Here is a 12,887-nt window from a genome sequence, read left to right as displayed (position 1 = left end):
CCTTCTGAAGAGGGATTCACCGAAAGAGTATTTGGTTTGGGATTTGGCCAAATCCATGCCTTTTTCAAGTGCATGCCCAACCGAATACAACTTTTGGTCACCCACTGAAGAAAATCACAACATTTTTTAAGATATAAGTTTCCATCTTGTTAAGGCCTAAAACTTATTTTTTTTTGTGATTAATTATAATAATGGGCTTTTCATTAAAATTAACCTCACTTTGTTGATAAATTGTGATATTTTAATGTGTTATGAGCAATGTTTAACTTAACCATGTCATTATGAAGTGAAGGATAATTGTTTTACCTAAATATATTGCTTCAGGGTGCCCTGTAGTAAGAAGGGATATGCAGGTAACCAAGTCATGATGTTCACACTGGACCCTTTTAATTAGTGAACACCATCAATAATATGTCTAGAAATATTGAAAACGTATGAACAATATGTGGTTTTATAGACCTCACAATGTATTGATTCCTATAGTAGCTATAGAAAAAAATCAGGGCCGTTAGCTTTTGAGGTCCTTAGTGCTCTTGCACTGGTGTTCCAAGTAAATGACTTCTGCTATGTCTAAAAAATGTGTGCATATTTCTGTATATATTTACTAATTAAAAACAGAAAATTAATAATAAATATGTTTTCTATAGATTGCAAACTGGAGGTGATTTTAGGATTTGATGTATCTAATGCGGGTCCTGGGCAAGATGTCTTCTTGGTTCAGAGAGCACTGGAATCCAAAATGAAAGGAATTCTGTCACGCATCTCCAACATGCGTAACATCAGTTGCACTGGGGGACAGAAGCCCTCTGTAAAAGTTTCTGTCCTTTCACAGGGAAGTAGGGGGGCAGTTGAAGCTTTTGACTTTGCTGAATATCGTGATGAGCTTCTCAACAAGATAATTGCCATGGGAAACCGTGGACCATATGTTCTGACAAGTAAAACTCTCCAGTCATATATGACAAAATTCAAGACGGCAGGGGAAGACAACACTATAAAGGTAGGAACACTATCATTTCATTACCCCCCCCCCCACAAAAAAACTCTGAAGTGTTTGGTGTCATCTATCCATGATATCAGTGCCTGCAGAATATTCTGTAAATATGAAAAATAATAAAGACTATTTCCGTAGTTTCTTTAATTCAGAATACCCCAGTTTCTAGTGTCCAAGTGTCCCTAGGTTCTTTCATTCAAGGCACTTGTAGCAGCTCAATATCTAATAACTGCTGTATATGTACTAGTACCATAAAATGCATGAAGTAACAGCTTCTCGTTGCCTTTCCAGGTAGTAATTCACATGACAGATGGTGCTGATGCAGGGATGGCTGAACTTCAGGCAGCATCAACAGCTCTCAGGAATTCTGGTATGTGCCTACTAGGATAATAGAGTATACGCCACACTCCAGTATACTCCATGAAATCCATAGAGCTAAATGGGAATCAATGTTTGTGATTTGTCGCTGCTCCCTGAGCTACGTAAAAATGCAGATGACAAAGAGGTAGTGAGCTGGTTCTACTTGTCTAAAATTCTTTCAGTTTAGGCCAATAACAGTGCAAGTCTCAAGTGAGTAGGGCCCATAGCTGGGTGAACTTGGTTATAATTGCTGCTTAGTTATAATTATTGTAGTGTATGTAGAAATGGCCAGAATATTCCACAGCGTTGTACAAACTGTTGCAGGCAATAAATGGATAGCTACGGGATTAACATAAGTGACATAAGTATTTTACATGAGATGACTGTAAAAATGAGCTGCAATATATAGTGAATAAAGTACCCCCTTTTGTAAAATATAAGGATATTATAAGTTACCGAGGAGTTTCATGACCATATAAAAACACGAGGCCGAAGGCCGAGTGTTTTTATACAGGTCAGGAAACTCCGAGGTAACTTCTAATATCCTCATATTTTGCAACTGGGGGTACTTTATTTATTATAATACACAAGTTTCGGTGAGTCATGTGACAGAAATGACATCAGAACTCACCGTTTATAACTGATGACATCAGAACTCACCGTTTATTAGGATATAATTTACAGGATATTCATGGCTTTTGTGTATTATATACAGATCACCAGTGCCAACATAATGTTTTCTTAGTTATATTTGCAGGACTACATCTTCATGTGTACCTATAGCTGGTGCTTTTCACAGTTTAATTGTATTGCCATCATCCTGTGAGTCTGACACCACAGATCACCTCCTTGATACTGATATATCTTGTGATAGGGCAGGTTAAAGGGAAAATTCCACATTTAATAACCCAGAACAAGTCAAGATAAACCTCTCAGAACACATTACAGGATTAATATAATACAGAGTATAAATACAATGCCAATTTCAATACAATGCCAACTTCATTTGTAATACCTTTATCCTGCCGGCAGCTTCTGATGAAGTGGCGGTTAGCCACGAAACGCGTCAAGATTGGAGGTGTTGCTGATATAACTGGGTTTTTAATGGCTATTAAATAAAATTTCTACATTTTATTATTTTATAATATTATTATTATTTTTTTCATTTGTTCTCTGGAAATTGCAATAGGTCCTGCAGATATTTGTATCTTAAGGCAGGAAGGAGACAAACCAGCAAATAATAAATAGCTTCCCCAGGGAATCAATTCTGATATTCTTGTAGAAACATTGCAGCTAGTTGTTTATGAAAGTCATCTTATGAATGTTTGGCTCTTTTTATTCTTCCTGACATGTTACTTTATTTATAGGAGTCAATGCTCTACTCTTTGTGGGGCTTGAAAATGTTGCCAAATTTGACCAATTGAGGCATTTGGAGTTTGGCCGTGGATTTACTTATGACATTCCCTTGACATTGAGCCAAGAAACTCTTGATTTTGAGATTGTTGAAGAATTGGTAAGATAATATCCCAGTTCCAAAAAAACAGTGTCCCTTTTATGGTTTGCTTCTATACAGTACTTGAAATACCCTTCAGTGTATATATATATATATATATATATATATATATATATATATATATATATATATATATATATATATATAATGGCTCAAAAGAAGCTAGCACACACAGGACTTATGGAGAAAAAAAGGTTTTTATTTTAACAGAAAAAAACTAACGTTTCAGCTAGGTCCCTAGCCTTTATCAAAGGGACCTAGCCGAAACGTTAGTTTTTTTCTCTTAAAATAAAAACCTTTTTTTCTCCATAAGTCCTGTGTGTGCTAGCTTCTTTTGAGCCATTGGAAATACTAATACATAGCTCTGCACCCAGGCACCTTATACCAGTATACGTGCTGTGCAACCATTATTACGTTACGTTATTCCTTCAACGTTTAGGTTCCTCACTCAAGCCGTCTTCAGGAAGTGGGGCTTGAGTGAGGAGCCGAAACGTTGAAGGAATAAATTGAATATGTTTTTTTTGCACTAATAAGTCCTGTGTAGCGCGTTTTCATGGTTTAATATTTGTGTGTTATATATATAAAGTAACATAGTACAGTACGCAACAGGAATACTTGTGAAATAATCAAGATTTATTGAAAAAAAAAACGACATTTCAAAACCATCTGAGAAAGAGCACAGTCGGTGTTCGAAACGTCTGATTTTTTTCAATAAATCTTGATTTTTTTTCACAATTATTCCCGTTGAGTGCGGTACTATGTTACTTTATTTACCTTATTTTCCAGCACCCAGGCAAGTTGCTAAACAAGTTTTATATATATATATATATACATATATATATACAGGTGTGGGATACGTTATCCAGAAACCCGTTATACAGAAACCCGTTATACATAATGCTCTGAATTACGGAAAGGTCTCCCATAGACCACATTTTATTCATATAATCCAAAGTTTTGAAAATGATTCCCTTTTTCTTTGTAATACTTAAACAGTACCATGTAGTTGAATAATGTATGAAGATCCAAATTATAGAAAGACCCACTATCTGGAAAACCCCAGGTCCCAAGCATTCTGAATAACAGACACATACCTGTATATATATATGAGATCCATATATATATAACATATGGGTCTCTAGAGACATAATAGGGTTAGATATTGTGTATCTCCATGCACCCTGTGGTTACAAGTGGGTGTTTGAAGATCAGACACTCTTCCTCTGGACAATTTTCTTTACTTGCGATGGCTACCTATGTGTTGAGTTTTGCACAAACCAACAAATCTGGACTGATCTGTTGCCTACTGGGAAATGTGGCTACACGCATTCAGTCAATCATATTGTGGTTGCCTTGGGCTGGTACAGAAACACAAAACATAATGTACAACATTTCTAGCCTACTTCTTTAGTTAAGCTTTACTTTTCCTTTAATCCAATGCCTACTAAAGTCTAGTCACATTCCACCATTGCTGATTTTCAGATTATTATTGTTTTCCTTTCAAATTGCACAGCACTGTTATTCTCAAATATTTAGGGGGCTATTTACTTAAGTCTTTTTTTTTGGTTGGCGCTTTAAAGAAGAAAACACCATTTTTTTCATGGAAAAAAAATCTCAAATTTTTTAAGGTTTATTATACCTCAAGGCTGCTAAAAGTCAGAATAAAAAGTCAAATAGAATGCAGATGCAGATGTGCATTTTACAATTGGAAGATATCTGTGCTGGGTTTCAAAATTGTGGTTTTCGGGTGATGAACTGAAAAAGTCTCAGTTTTTAGGTGTCAAATCCAAAAAATCATACAATTTGAAATTCTTCACAATTTTATTGAGAGTTAATAGAGTATTTTCCCGCACCAAATATTTCGAATTGTTTTTTTGACAAATAAGGTAAAATTGTCGATGGGAGTTTGGTCAAAGTTGTTTTACTAAAATAATGAGAAAACTTCAGATTTTAGTAAATTACCCCATGGTGTTTGGAGCAATATACATATATAAACAATAATCTTTCTTTCAGGATAAAATTACAGAGAAGGGTTGCTGTGGGGTACCTTGCAAGTGTACTGGCGAAAAAGGAGATGTGGGACAGCCTGGAGATATTGGACCAAAGGTAATTCAGTGTAATTTGAGACATTAATCCAAAAAGCTCTACTTGAAGAGACATACATTCTTGGGTTTCTTGAATTAAGTGATACAAAAGATATGGCTTTATATAGCAATATTGCTCAGGAGTTGAGAGGAATGCTAGATTCTGGGCACTAAAGTTATATATTTTAAGAGTGTTGCAATAAGTTGGTGGAATTGGGAGTTGCTAGAAAGAACAAGTATAGGCTTTTATGCAAGGTAGTGTAACGCCACTCTGGGCTATCCAGACCACAAGGAGTTAATGTGTCCAGCTATTGGTATGAGCATGGGTTACATTGGACTCACACGTCAGGATCAGGGCCTTCGCTAAGTGGAAGCTGTCCCTTTAAGGTGTAGTGCAGGTGTAGATGCCAGGAGGTTCTTTTGATGAAATAACAGATGGATTTATTGTACAATTGGCCACAGGTTTACTCACCTATGAGGTAGGTGTAACATGTCAGAGAGGAGGGTAGATAGAGGAGGATGATACAGCAATCACAGATGTCACTCCCATAAGTCAAATAGTCAAGCGTACATCAATTCCCTCAGGCATTACACATTTAAGTGGTCCGGATCGCATCCAGTGGAGTGGTTAGGGAGAAGAAGTCTAGCCTAACACCCTATGCTGTGGTCCCTTCACTAAAGGCATACAAGGAAGCCTTGTGGGATGCTACTCACTGCTATTAGCCTTGATGGAGCACACAACTGCTCTTTCTATATAAGCTGTCTATCTTACCCTCCTAGAGAGTCTATCAAAGAGTATAACCTGTGCTTGCTAACCTCATTCACGGGATTTCCTGGTTCCCGACTTAATCTCTAAAGGTACAGGTCCCTTTAGGGCGTTGGCTTTACTGGGCCTTGGTGTTCCCAGGCTCATTGAGCACAACCAGTAAGATAAGACACCAGTAGCCAAAAAGAAAGAAGCCACTCCTTTCCAACACAATATATGTGTGGCAGGAAGTAGTCATTACACCCTTTGGCCAATAACTGATAGTGAAATACTTAAACTAGATACATGGACTTTTGCCTAGTAACTAAGGAATAAGGAAGGGTAGGGATTTAAAGCTATAGGAGCATAGCAGATCCTATAGGTCCCTACAGTAGAGTTTAAAGAAAAGCTTAAATGTGGGGCACTCTGCTATGGTCTTTGAGGATGACACAAAGTAAGTAAACTCTGAGTGGAATATGGGAACAAGAGTGCTTTGCAGGCTAGCAGTATTATTTGATATTTTATTTTGTAACCTGTGGAGAGCTGCAGTTTGAGTAGAGTGGGAAAAGAAGGGTTGTATCTAGTAAGGCTAAAGTGAGTGTGACTAACATAAGAATTGATTATCAATTATAGTGATAACAATAGAGTTGAAGGCCAGAAAAAGTGGTTGCTGTAGATAACAGGTAACTTTATAAGGGGAAAACATGTGGCATTTGCAGGGAGTGAATGTTGCAATGTTTTACAGTATCATGGAGAAATCTACACCTGTCCCAAAAAAAAGGCATGTGTAGCAGGTGCAGTATGCCTATTTTTTACTGCAATAACAATGTGCTCTCCAATTACCTACAGGGGGCATCAGGACTAAAAGGACACAGAGGTTACCCAGGGGATGAAGGAGGACCAGTAAGTAAAGAGGATTTCTAATATCATATTTTCCTGCTTCTAATAAAGTACAGTTAATCTTAATGTTTTACCACCCTTTTTCTTTCCACATGCAAATATTTACATTTCTTTGTAGATTTACTTTCATTTACTTCAAAACACTGACAAAAACTGCATCAGCATTTGATGTAAAGAATTGTTTTATTCTCATAGGGAGAACGTGGTCTTCCTGGTGTCAATGGAACTCAGGGTTTCCAAGGATGTCCAGGTCGAAGGGGACCCAAGGTAAATTACTATTATTATGCATTTAACGGGTAAAATGTAAACATGGGAAGGTTAATAAATAAAAAGAATCATAATTAAATAATTAGCAAATAATTAAAATAACTATTATCTTTATAAGGCAAGGGCAATTGAAGATTTAGGTTTAAAAGTTTTGTAGACCTATGGCAGAATTATATCATTATCATTATCTTCAAAATAACACTGTGTATCACTTTCTCTGTTAGGGCTATCGTGGATTCTCAGGAGAAAAGGTAAGTTACCAAACTGCTTTACATAATAAAGCATTGATTATTTGGAGTGTCTCTCATAAATATGTATTCATACATATGCTAAGATACCTTACTAGGGGCCTTTTCTGGGTCTCCTCTTCTGTCTGGCATGTTTTTGTTTTTGAGATACATAATAAGACACAAAGTTTTCATATGACTCTGTAATGCTACTGTATGTCAAGTATCATTATAGTACATCTACCCATAGTCTGCATTCTAGCTCTTGTTCAATATTTGCCATTCTCTCGTTATAGTATGTTATATCATATATTGTGTTCCGTGTATCAGCAATAAGCTATCTCTATAGTATCTAGGTCCTAGAACCTCCCCTGAATTCTGTAAAGGTGATGTTGTACACTTTATTTTTTCTGACCAGTGCAAATCGCCTATCACCTTATAATGAACTCTTGCCATACTAATGAAAAAATCCAGTTACTTATCAGCCTATTGCCTTTATACATACTACATATATTTAACATACAAGTCTACATAGGGTGGAGTTACATAGGGTTACAAATAGGGTAAATATTTTTCCTTTAATCATGCTTTTTTGATGGTTTTTAGATTTTTTTTTACCTAACCCTCTGTTTGAAACCAAATTATACAGAACCTTTGACATAATACTTATTGAGAATAATAAAAGTGTATCTATTATTTCTTCCACAGGGTGAAATAGGAGAGATTGGCCTGGATGGTATTGATGGGGAAGATGTAAGTTCCACTCAAACCTACTGTCAAATCCACACATACCTACTTAAATGTTTGATAATGGTGAAGCCGTATTTCTTATATACTCATTGTTGCATGTCTTTCCTTAAATCCATTTAGCAGCATAAAGTAACTATTCCACTTTTCCTATTAGTATCCACCTTATCAATAATCATTCCCAAAGCTGGACTTTTTCCAAGCAGATTAGTAATGAGTGACAGATAAGTGGCTTTTTAAAGTTCGCACACATACTTCTTTTCTGCATTCCTATAACCAATTAAATAGAGTTAGATATATTTAGTAAATCAAATGGGATTTAATTATACTGGACAAGCCGAAGCTTTTCATTTGCCAAAACATTGTCAAGGCTAGTCTTTCAAAAAGTAACAGTACTCTAAATACATTAGAAAGGTTTCCAAAATGTTTCAAGAATGAAAGGCATCATCTCAAATTCTTCTACTGCTATGCTAATTATAGTTTTGTATTCATTGAACCTTGCTCTTCTGTCCTATTTTATTTGTTTATGAGATATCTTCTATGGAAAAATTCAGAATTATATTTTCCTTTCATAGGGAAAATCAGGTCTTCCTGGAACTTCTGGAGAGAGAGGCAGCCAAGGAGGGCGGGTGAGTTCCTGTATTGCCAGTTCTATGATTAGTAAATACTATTTAGAAAATGTTTATTCTCATAGTCTACAAATCATCTGCCAAGTTTAGTTAAGAAGATTGAACAATAGAATAGAAACAAAAAAATAGTTCATGAATGTCTCCTGCCTAGACAAACTCATCAGGGTACCAATTCCTTACATAAGAAGGCAACTGTCATTCAGAAGCATGTGAAGAGTCACTTGTTGGTTAGGGTAAATTAGATTTATTGGTATGAACTGTTAAATGTTAATTCTACCCATTTTAAAAAATGTAAATTGCAAAATGAAAAATTTTTTTTTACTGTATACCCTCTGTCTATTACTTGGTGCAAGGACTACATTATAGCTGTGTATTGAATCGTGTAGTGCTTTGTTCAGTCTAACATTTACTCTCACCTAACAGGGCGAGAAAGGGCAGAAAGGGCTGAGAGGAGAGATTGGAGACTCTGGACAGCGAGGGGATCCTGTAAGTATCTTGTTCTTAAATGTTCTGATGGCCTGCTTTAATTTAGTTGTATAAATGAAAAGATAATCTTTACACCCTAAAAAAGGGAATCATTGATACATAATTCATATAATTATTTAGGAATTTTTTTATGAACATTTATGGTTGTTGGAGCTGGAAATTTTGAAGAATATGTAAAAAAGAAAAAGAGTTGCTGCAATCCAGGCAACTGTTTCGTTATAGGAAGTGTGAAGAGAAAGAGTGTCAGAGTTTAAAATGATCCTGCCAGACAGATGATCCCATTAAGGGAACAGAGTGCCCCATTCCAAGGTGAAATATAGTTCTGCCATGCAGCTTGATTCTATTAAATTGAAGTTATCCTTGAAGAGATACTGACACCAGAAATTAAACCATTTTTACATCTATCATAGTATTGGCTTTGTTTGCTACTTATAATTTTGCCGTAAAGTATTTGCTCAAAGCTTTTACATTACCCATCTGACTCCCTGTGGTGGCCTATGAGGGGGCTGCCATATTTGTGCATCAGAAATCCATTAGCATTAGAAACTTTAACTGACAGGCTGTGATGGGACAGTCAGGTTTGCAAAACAGTCAGGTTTAGGAACATCAACTAAAAATTATTTACAAAAACAAACCTGTCAGCAGAAAATGATCAACATGACCTATAGGTAACTTTTACTGTTCATTCATATTTTAAAAAGTAGTTTTTTAGCGTCAGTATCACAAAAACACAAGGCTGATGCTGCCCATTATACAATTCCTTAGACTTCCTGGAAAGGACAGAAAGCATAAATCTCAGGCAGAACAAATAAACACTTCAGGTAGTAACTGGTGATTAGATTGAACATTTTCAAGGCATAGAACAGCCAAAGGGATTGCTTTAAGGTCAATAGTTTTAGGAAAATTTAAAATATTTAGGGAGTTGTTGCAAGAACAATTCAGTACATCAAAGTCAAATATAAAATATAGAATATGACTATGAAGATTTTCATTCATCCAGGTCATGGTATATCTAGTATAGGTAAATCTAAAAACAACTGGACTTGCTGAGTAATCAATGAAGACGTTTCACTACTCATCTGAGCAGCTTCTTCAGTTCAACTGACTGGTGTGGGAAGTTCTCGGCATAAACTGTTCCAGTAATCCAATCACAATGGCACATTGTAACTCTTCAAAGAGGTGACATCTGAAAATTCACAGAGGTTCACAAAATTCACAACCAAAGCAGCCTACCCTCAGAAAAATGTATAAGAATATATATTTAAAGTTTATTGTTGTCATTTAACTAGTATTTCCTATGTGATGCATCTCTGGGTTCTAAACAAGCAACAAAATATGCTGGCCGTTATGCAAATTGCTAAACATACTTGCTTTCACCACAAATATCTAATCCTGCACCAGGCTATGATGCCAGTTATATATGTACACAAAAACTTGCGACTTAACCTGTAACTATAAGCCCATAAGTAATATGAATTGATTAAGTAATCAAAAAGTGTTATTAAAAAGGCACTTTTTTCAAAGTAATTTTTTGAATACTTCGACCATCGAAAAGGATACTACGACTTCGAAGTAAAATAGTTCGAATATTTGACCATTCGATAATCAAAGCACTGTCTCTTTAAAAAAACTTCGACTTCAATACTTCGCCAAATTAAACCTGCTGAAGTGCTATGTTAGCCTATGGGGACCTTCTAGAGCATTTTTCTATGTTTTTGGAAGTCGAAGTAAAATCGTTAGAGGAAATCAAGGATTTCAGCGATTGCTCGAACACACGATTTTACTTCAACCACAGGATACCCAAATTCGATGAAAAAAACTTTGACTTCGATATTTGAAGTCAAAGTATTTTTGAATTCGATAGTCGAATTTCGAAGTATTTTAAACTTTGAAATTCTACCCTTGATAAATCTGCCCCTTAGAGTATATTATCTATCCAGGAGAAAAGGTAACATAAAATAGTGTATTGGCTTTTTTTTACAACAAATAAACGAAAATAAATAATATAGGAATGGTTAAAGGGAAATTAAGATGTTTTTTGTTGTTATTGGAAATTATCAACCATGTCTGCTTTTTTTTAGGGCAATCCTGGAACTGACACAACACAGAGAGGGCCAAAAGGAGCCAAAGGGGAGACTGGATCTGTGGTAATGTGTTGCTAATGAACAGTTTATTTTCAAGGATCTCTTTAGAGCACCATTTGTGGGCCATTTTATATAAAGCAATTGCTATTGCCATATTGCTGTACATGTTATCCCACTTTATTACCATCCACTGTTGGTGCTCTTCTCACTGCATACAGAGCTCCGGGCAGTTGCCTCTATGTATCCCCCCTTAAGCGCACTCTACATTTTTCAATGCAAAAGCAGCAGAGTATTATATTAAGTTGTACCACACACCCCTAGATGCAATAGTACAGTAATGGTTTTCTAGGTTTTTTTGAAAACATTCATATTTCTTGAATATAAGTTGGCTATATCAATTCAATACCCAGGTCTGCAATTAAAACCTTCTCTTAAAGAACCAGTTTGATGGATGATACTACAGTTAATGAGATCAAAAATTATGATTATTATTTTGTTTTTCATTAACAGGGAGAGCCTGGAGGTGATGGTTCGGCAGGAACTCCAGGAGGGCCAGGCAAAGCTGTGAGTGTCACAACAGTTTCCAGTGAATGCAGAGCTGTTTCTTTTGTGCTCATTGTAAAGGAAGTTATGAATATGGTACAAGATATCTTGTTTTATTATGGCCAGACAGTGAGTCAGGTAACACAGGTGCAAGGTGTAGTCAACTGTGGCAGACCCAAATGTAGGCAGTTTTTTCAGACGTTCCTACATATGTACCAGATTACTGTTTTATATCACTGGTATTTGATTCATTTCAGTTTAACTAGGTATTCTTTTTACCTAGTAAAATCTGCTGTACATCTGTATGCAAAGCTGGATGATTATGTATATAGATTTGATTTGATGCATTTTCTGTTCTTCACAGGGTCCAGCAGGTAGAAGAGGTCCTCCAGGCCTCGAGGTAATGTGCAACCATTCTTTATGTGGTGGGTGACACTGTTTCCTACCATTTTCCTCTTTTCCTCAGTTTTACAATCATTATTGGTTAATAAATTAGTAAACTTGCTCATTTCAGGTGTGTCAGTTTTTTGTATTATGTTATTGCACTTTATTGCTCTTCTTTCTCAGGGTGAAAGAGGAAAAGATGGAACTCGAGGTGGGGCAGGGGAACAAGGTGTAAGGGGACCTCAAGTAAGTGAATGTTAGACTATTTCACAAGCTGTCCATCTTTTGACTTCCAGTAAATCTAAAGTCATCTGTTTCTTGAGCACAGGGTCCACCAGGACCACAAGGAACTCCAGGCACTAGAGGAGAGCAAGGACTTCCAGGACCAAGAGTAAGCCTGAAACCATCAAATCATATTTAGACTGGTATTATCAATTAAAGTAAAAAAAAAAAAAAAGTCCAGGAACTGGGGGGTTACAAATTTTTACTTTAAAAGTCTAATGTAGACTGGTACAGGTAAGGGACCTGTTATCTAGAATGCTTTCCGGATAACGGATCTTTCCATAATTTGGATCTTCATACTTTAGGTCTTCTAGAAAATAATTTAAACATGAAATAACCCCAATTGGATTGTTTTGTTTGTGCATTTGTGCACAATTTGCTCCATCCATGGAAGAGAGGGCCCAAGAGTGGAACATAGGTGTGCAAGTGCCTGTTCCCTATTCATAAAGTCCAAAAAAGCAGCAACTTTGGGCACTGTGTTCTGCTCTCCATGGACTCAACAAACTAAGAGACCTGTATTTAAAGTGTAGGACTCTGTTCTGGCTGGAGGCACCTAACCTTGTGCCGGATTCACCCACATGATGGTGACAGAAGTGAGAGTAGATGTAAACATATAGGGAGATATGTAATAAAAGGCACTAAGTT

General features: G+C 36.2%; 1 protein-coding gene across 7 annotated transcripts in view; it reads left to right on the top strand.

Moving 5' to 3' along the window:
* LOC108702278 (collagen alpha-3(VI) chain) overlaps positions 1 to 12,887 on the top strand; it is a 94,485-nt gene that overhangs the window by 63,558 nt on the left and 18,040 nt on the right. For all 7 annotated transcript variants that reach the window (XM_041578645.1, XM_041578643.1, XM_041578649.1 and 4 more), the window contains 15 exons: positions 648 to 997; positions 1,283 to 1,361; positions 2,719 to 2,864; positions 4,878 to 4,970; positions 6,543 to 6,596; positions 6,789 to 6,860; positions 7,085 to 7,111; positions 7,796 to 7,840; positions 8,410 to 8,463; positions 8,887 to 8,949; positions 11,031 to 11,096; positions 11,544 to 11,597; positions 11,941 to 11,976; positions 12,144 to 12,206; positions 12,289 to 12,351. In XM_041578645.1, coding sequence (XP_041434579.1) covers positions 648 to 997; positions 1,283 to 1,361; positions 2,719 to 2,864; positions 4,878 to 4,970; positions 6,543 to 6,596; positions 6,789 to 6,860; positions 7,085 to 7,111; positions 7,796 to 7,840; positions 8,410 to 8,463; positions 8,887 to 8,949; positions 11,031 to 11,096; positions 11,544 to 11,597; positions 11,941 to 11,976; positions 12,144 to 12,206; positions 12,289 to 12,351 — 1,265 coding nt within the window. The remainder of the gene's footprint in view (positions 1 to 647; positions 998 to 1,282; positions 1,362 to 2,718; positions 2,865 to 4,877; positions 4,971 to 6,542; positions 6,597 to 6,788; positions 6,861 to 7,084; positions 7,112 to 7,795; positions 7,841 to 8,409; positions 8,464 to 8,886; positions 8,950 to 11,030; positions 11,097 to 11,543; positions 11,598 to 11,940; positions 11,977 to 12,143; positions 12,207 to 12,288; positions 12,352 to 12,887) is intronic.

This window comes from Xenopus laevis, chromosome 9_10S (assembly GCF_017654675.1).
Source record: "Xenopus laevis strain J_2021 chromosome 9_10S, Xenopus_laevis_v10.1, whole genome shotgun sequence".
Taxonomy (NCBI): Eukaryota; Metazoa; Chordata; class Amphibia; order Anura; family Pipidae; genus Xenopus; species Xenopus laevis.
This window is presented reverse-complemented; position numbering and strand designations above follow the sequence as displayed.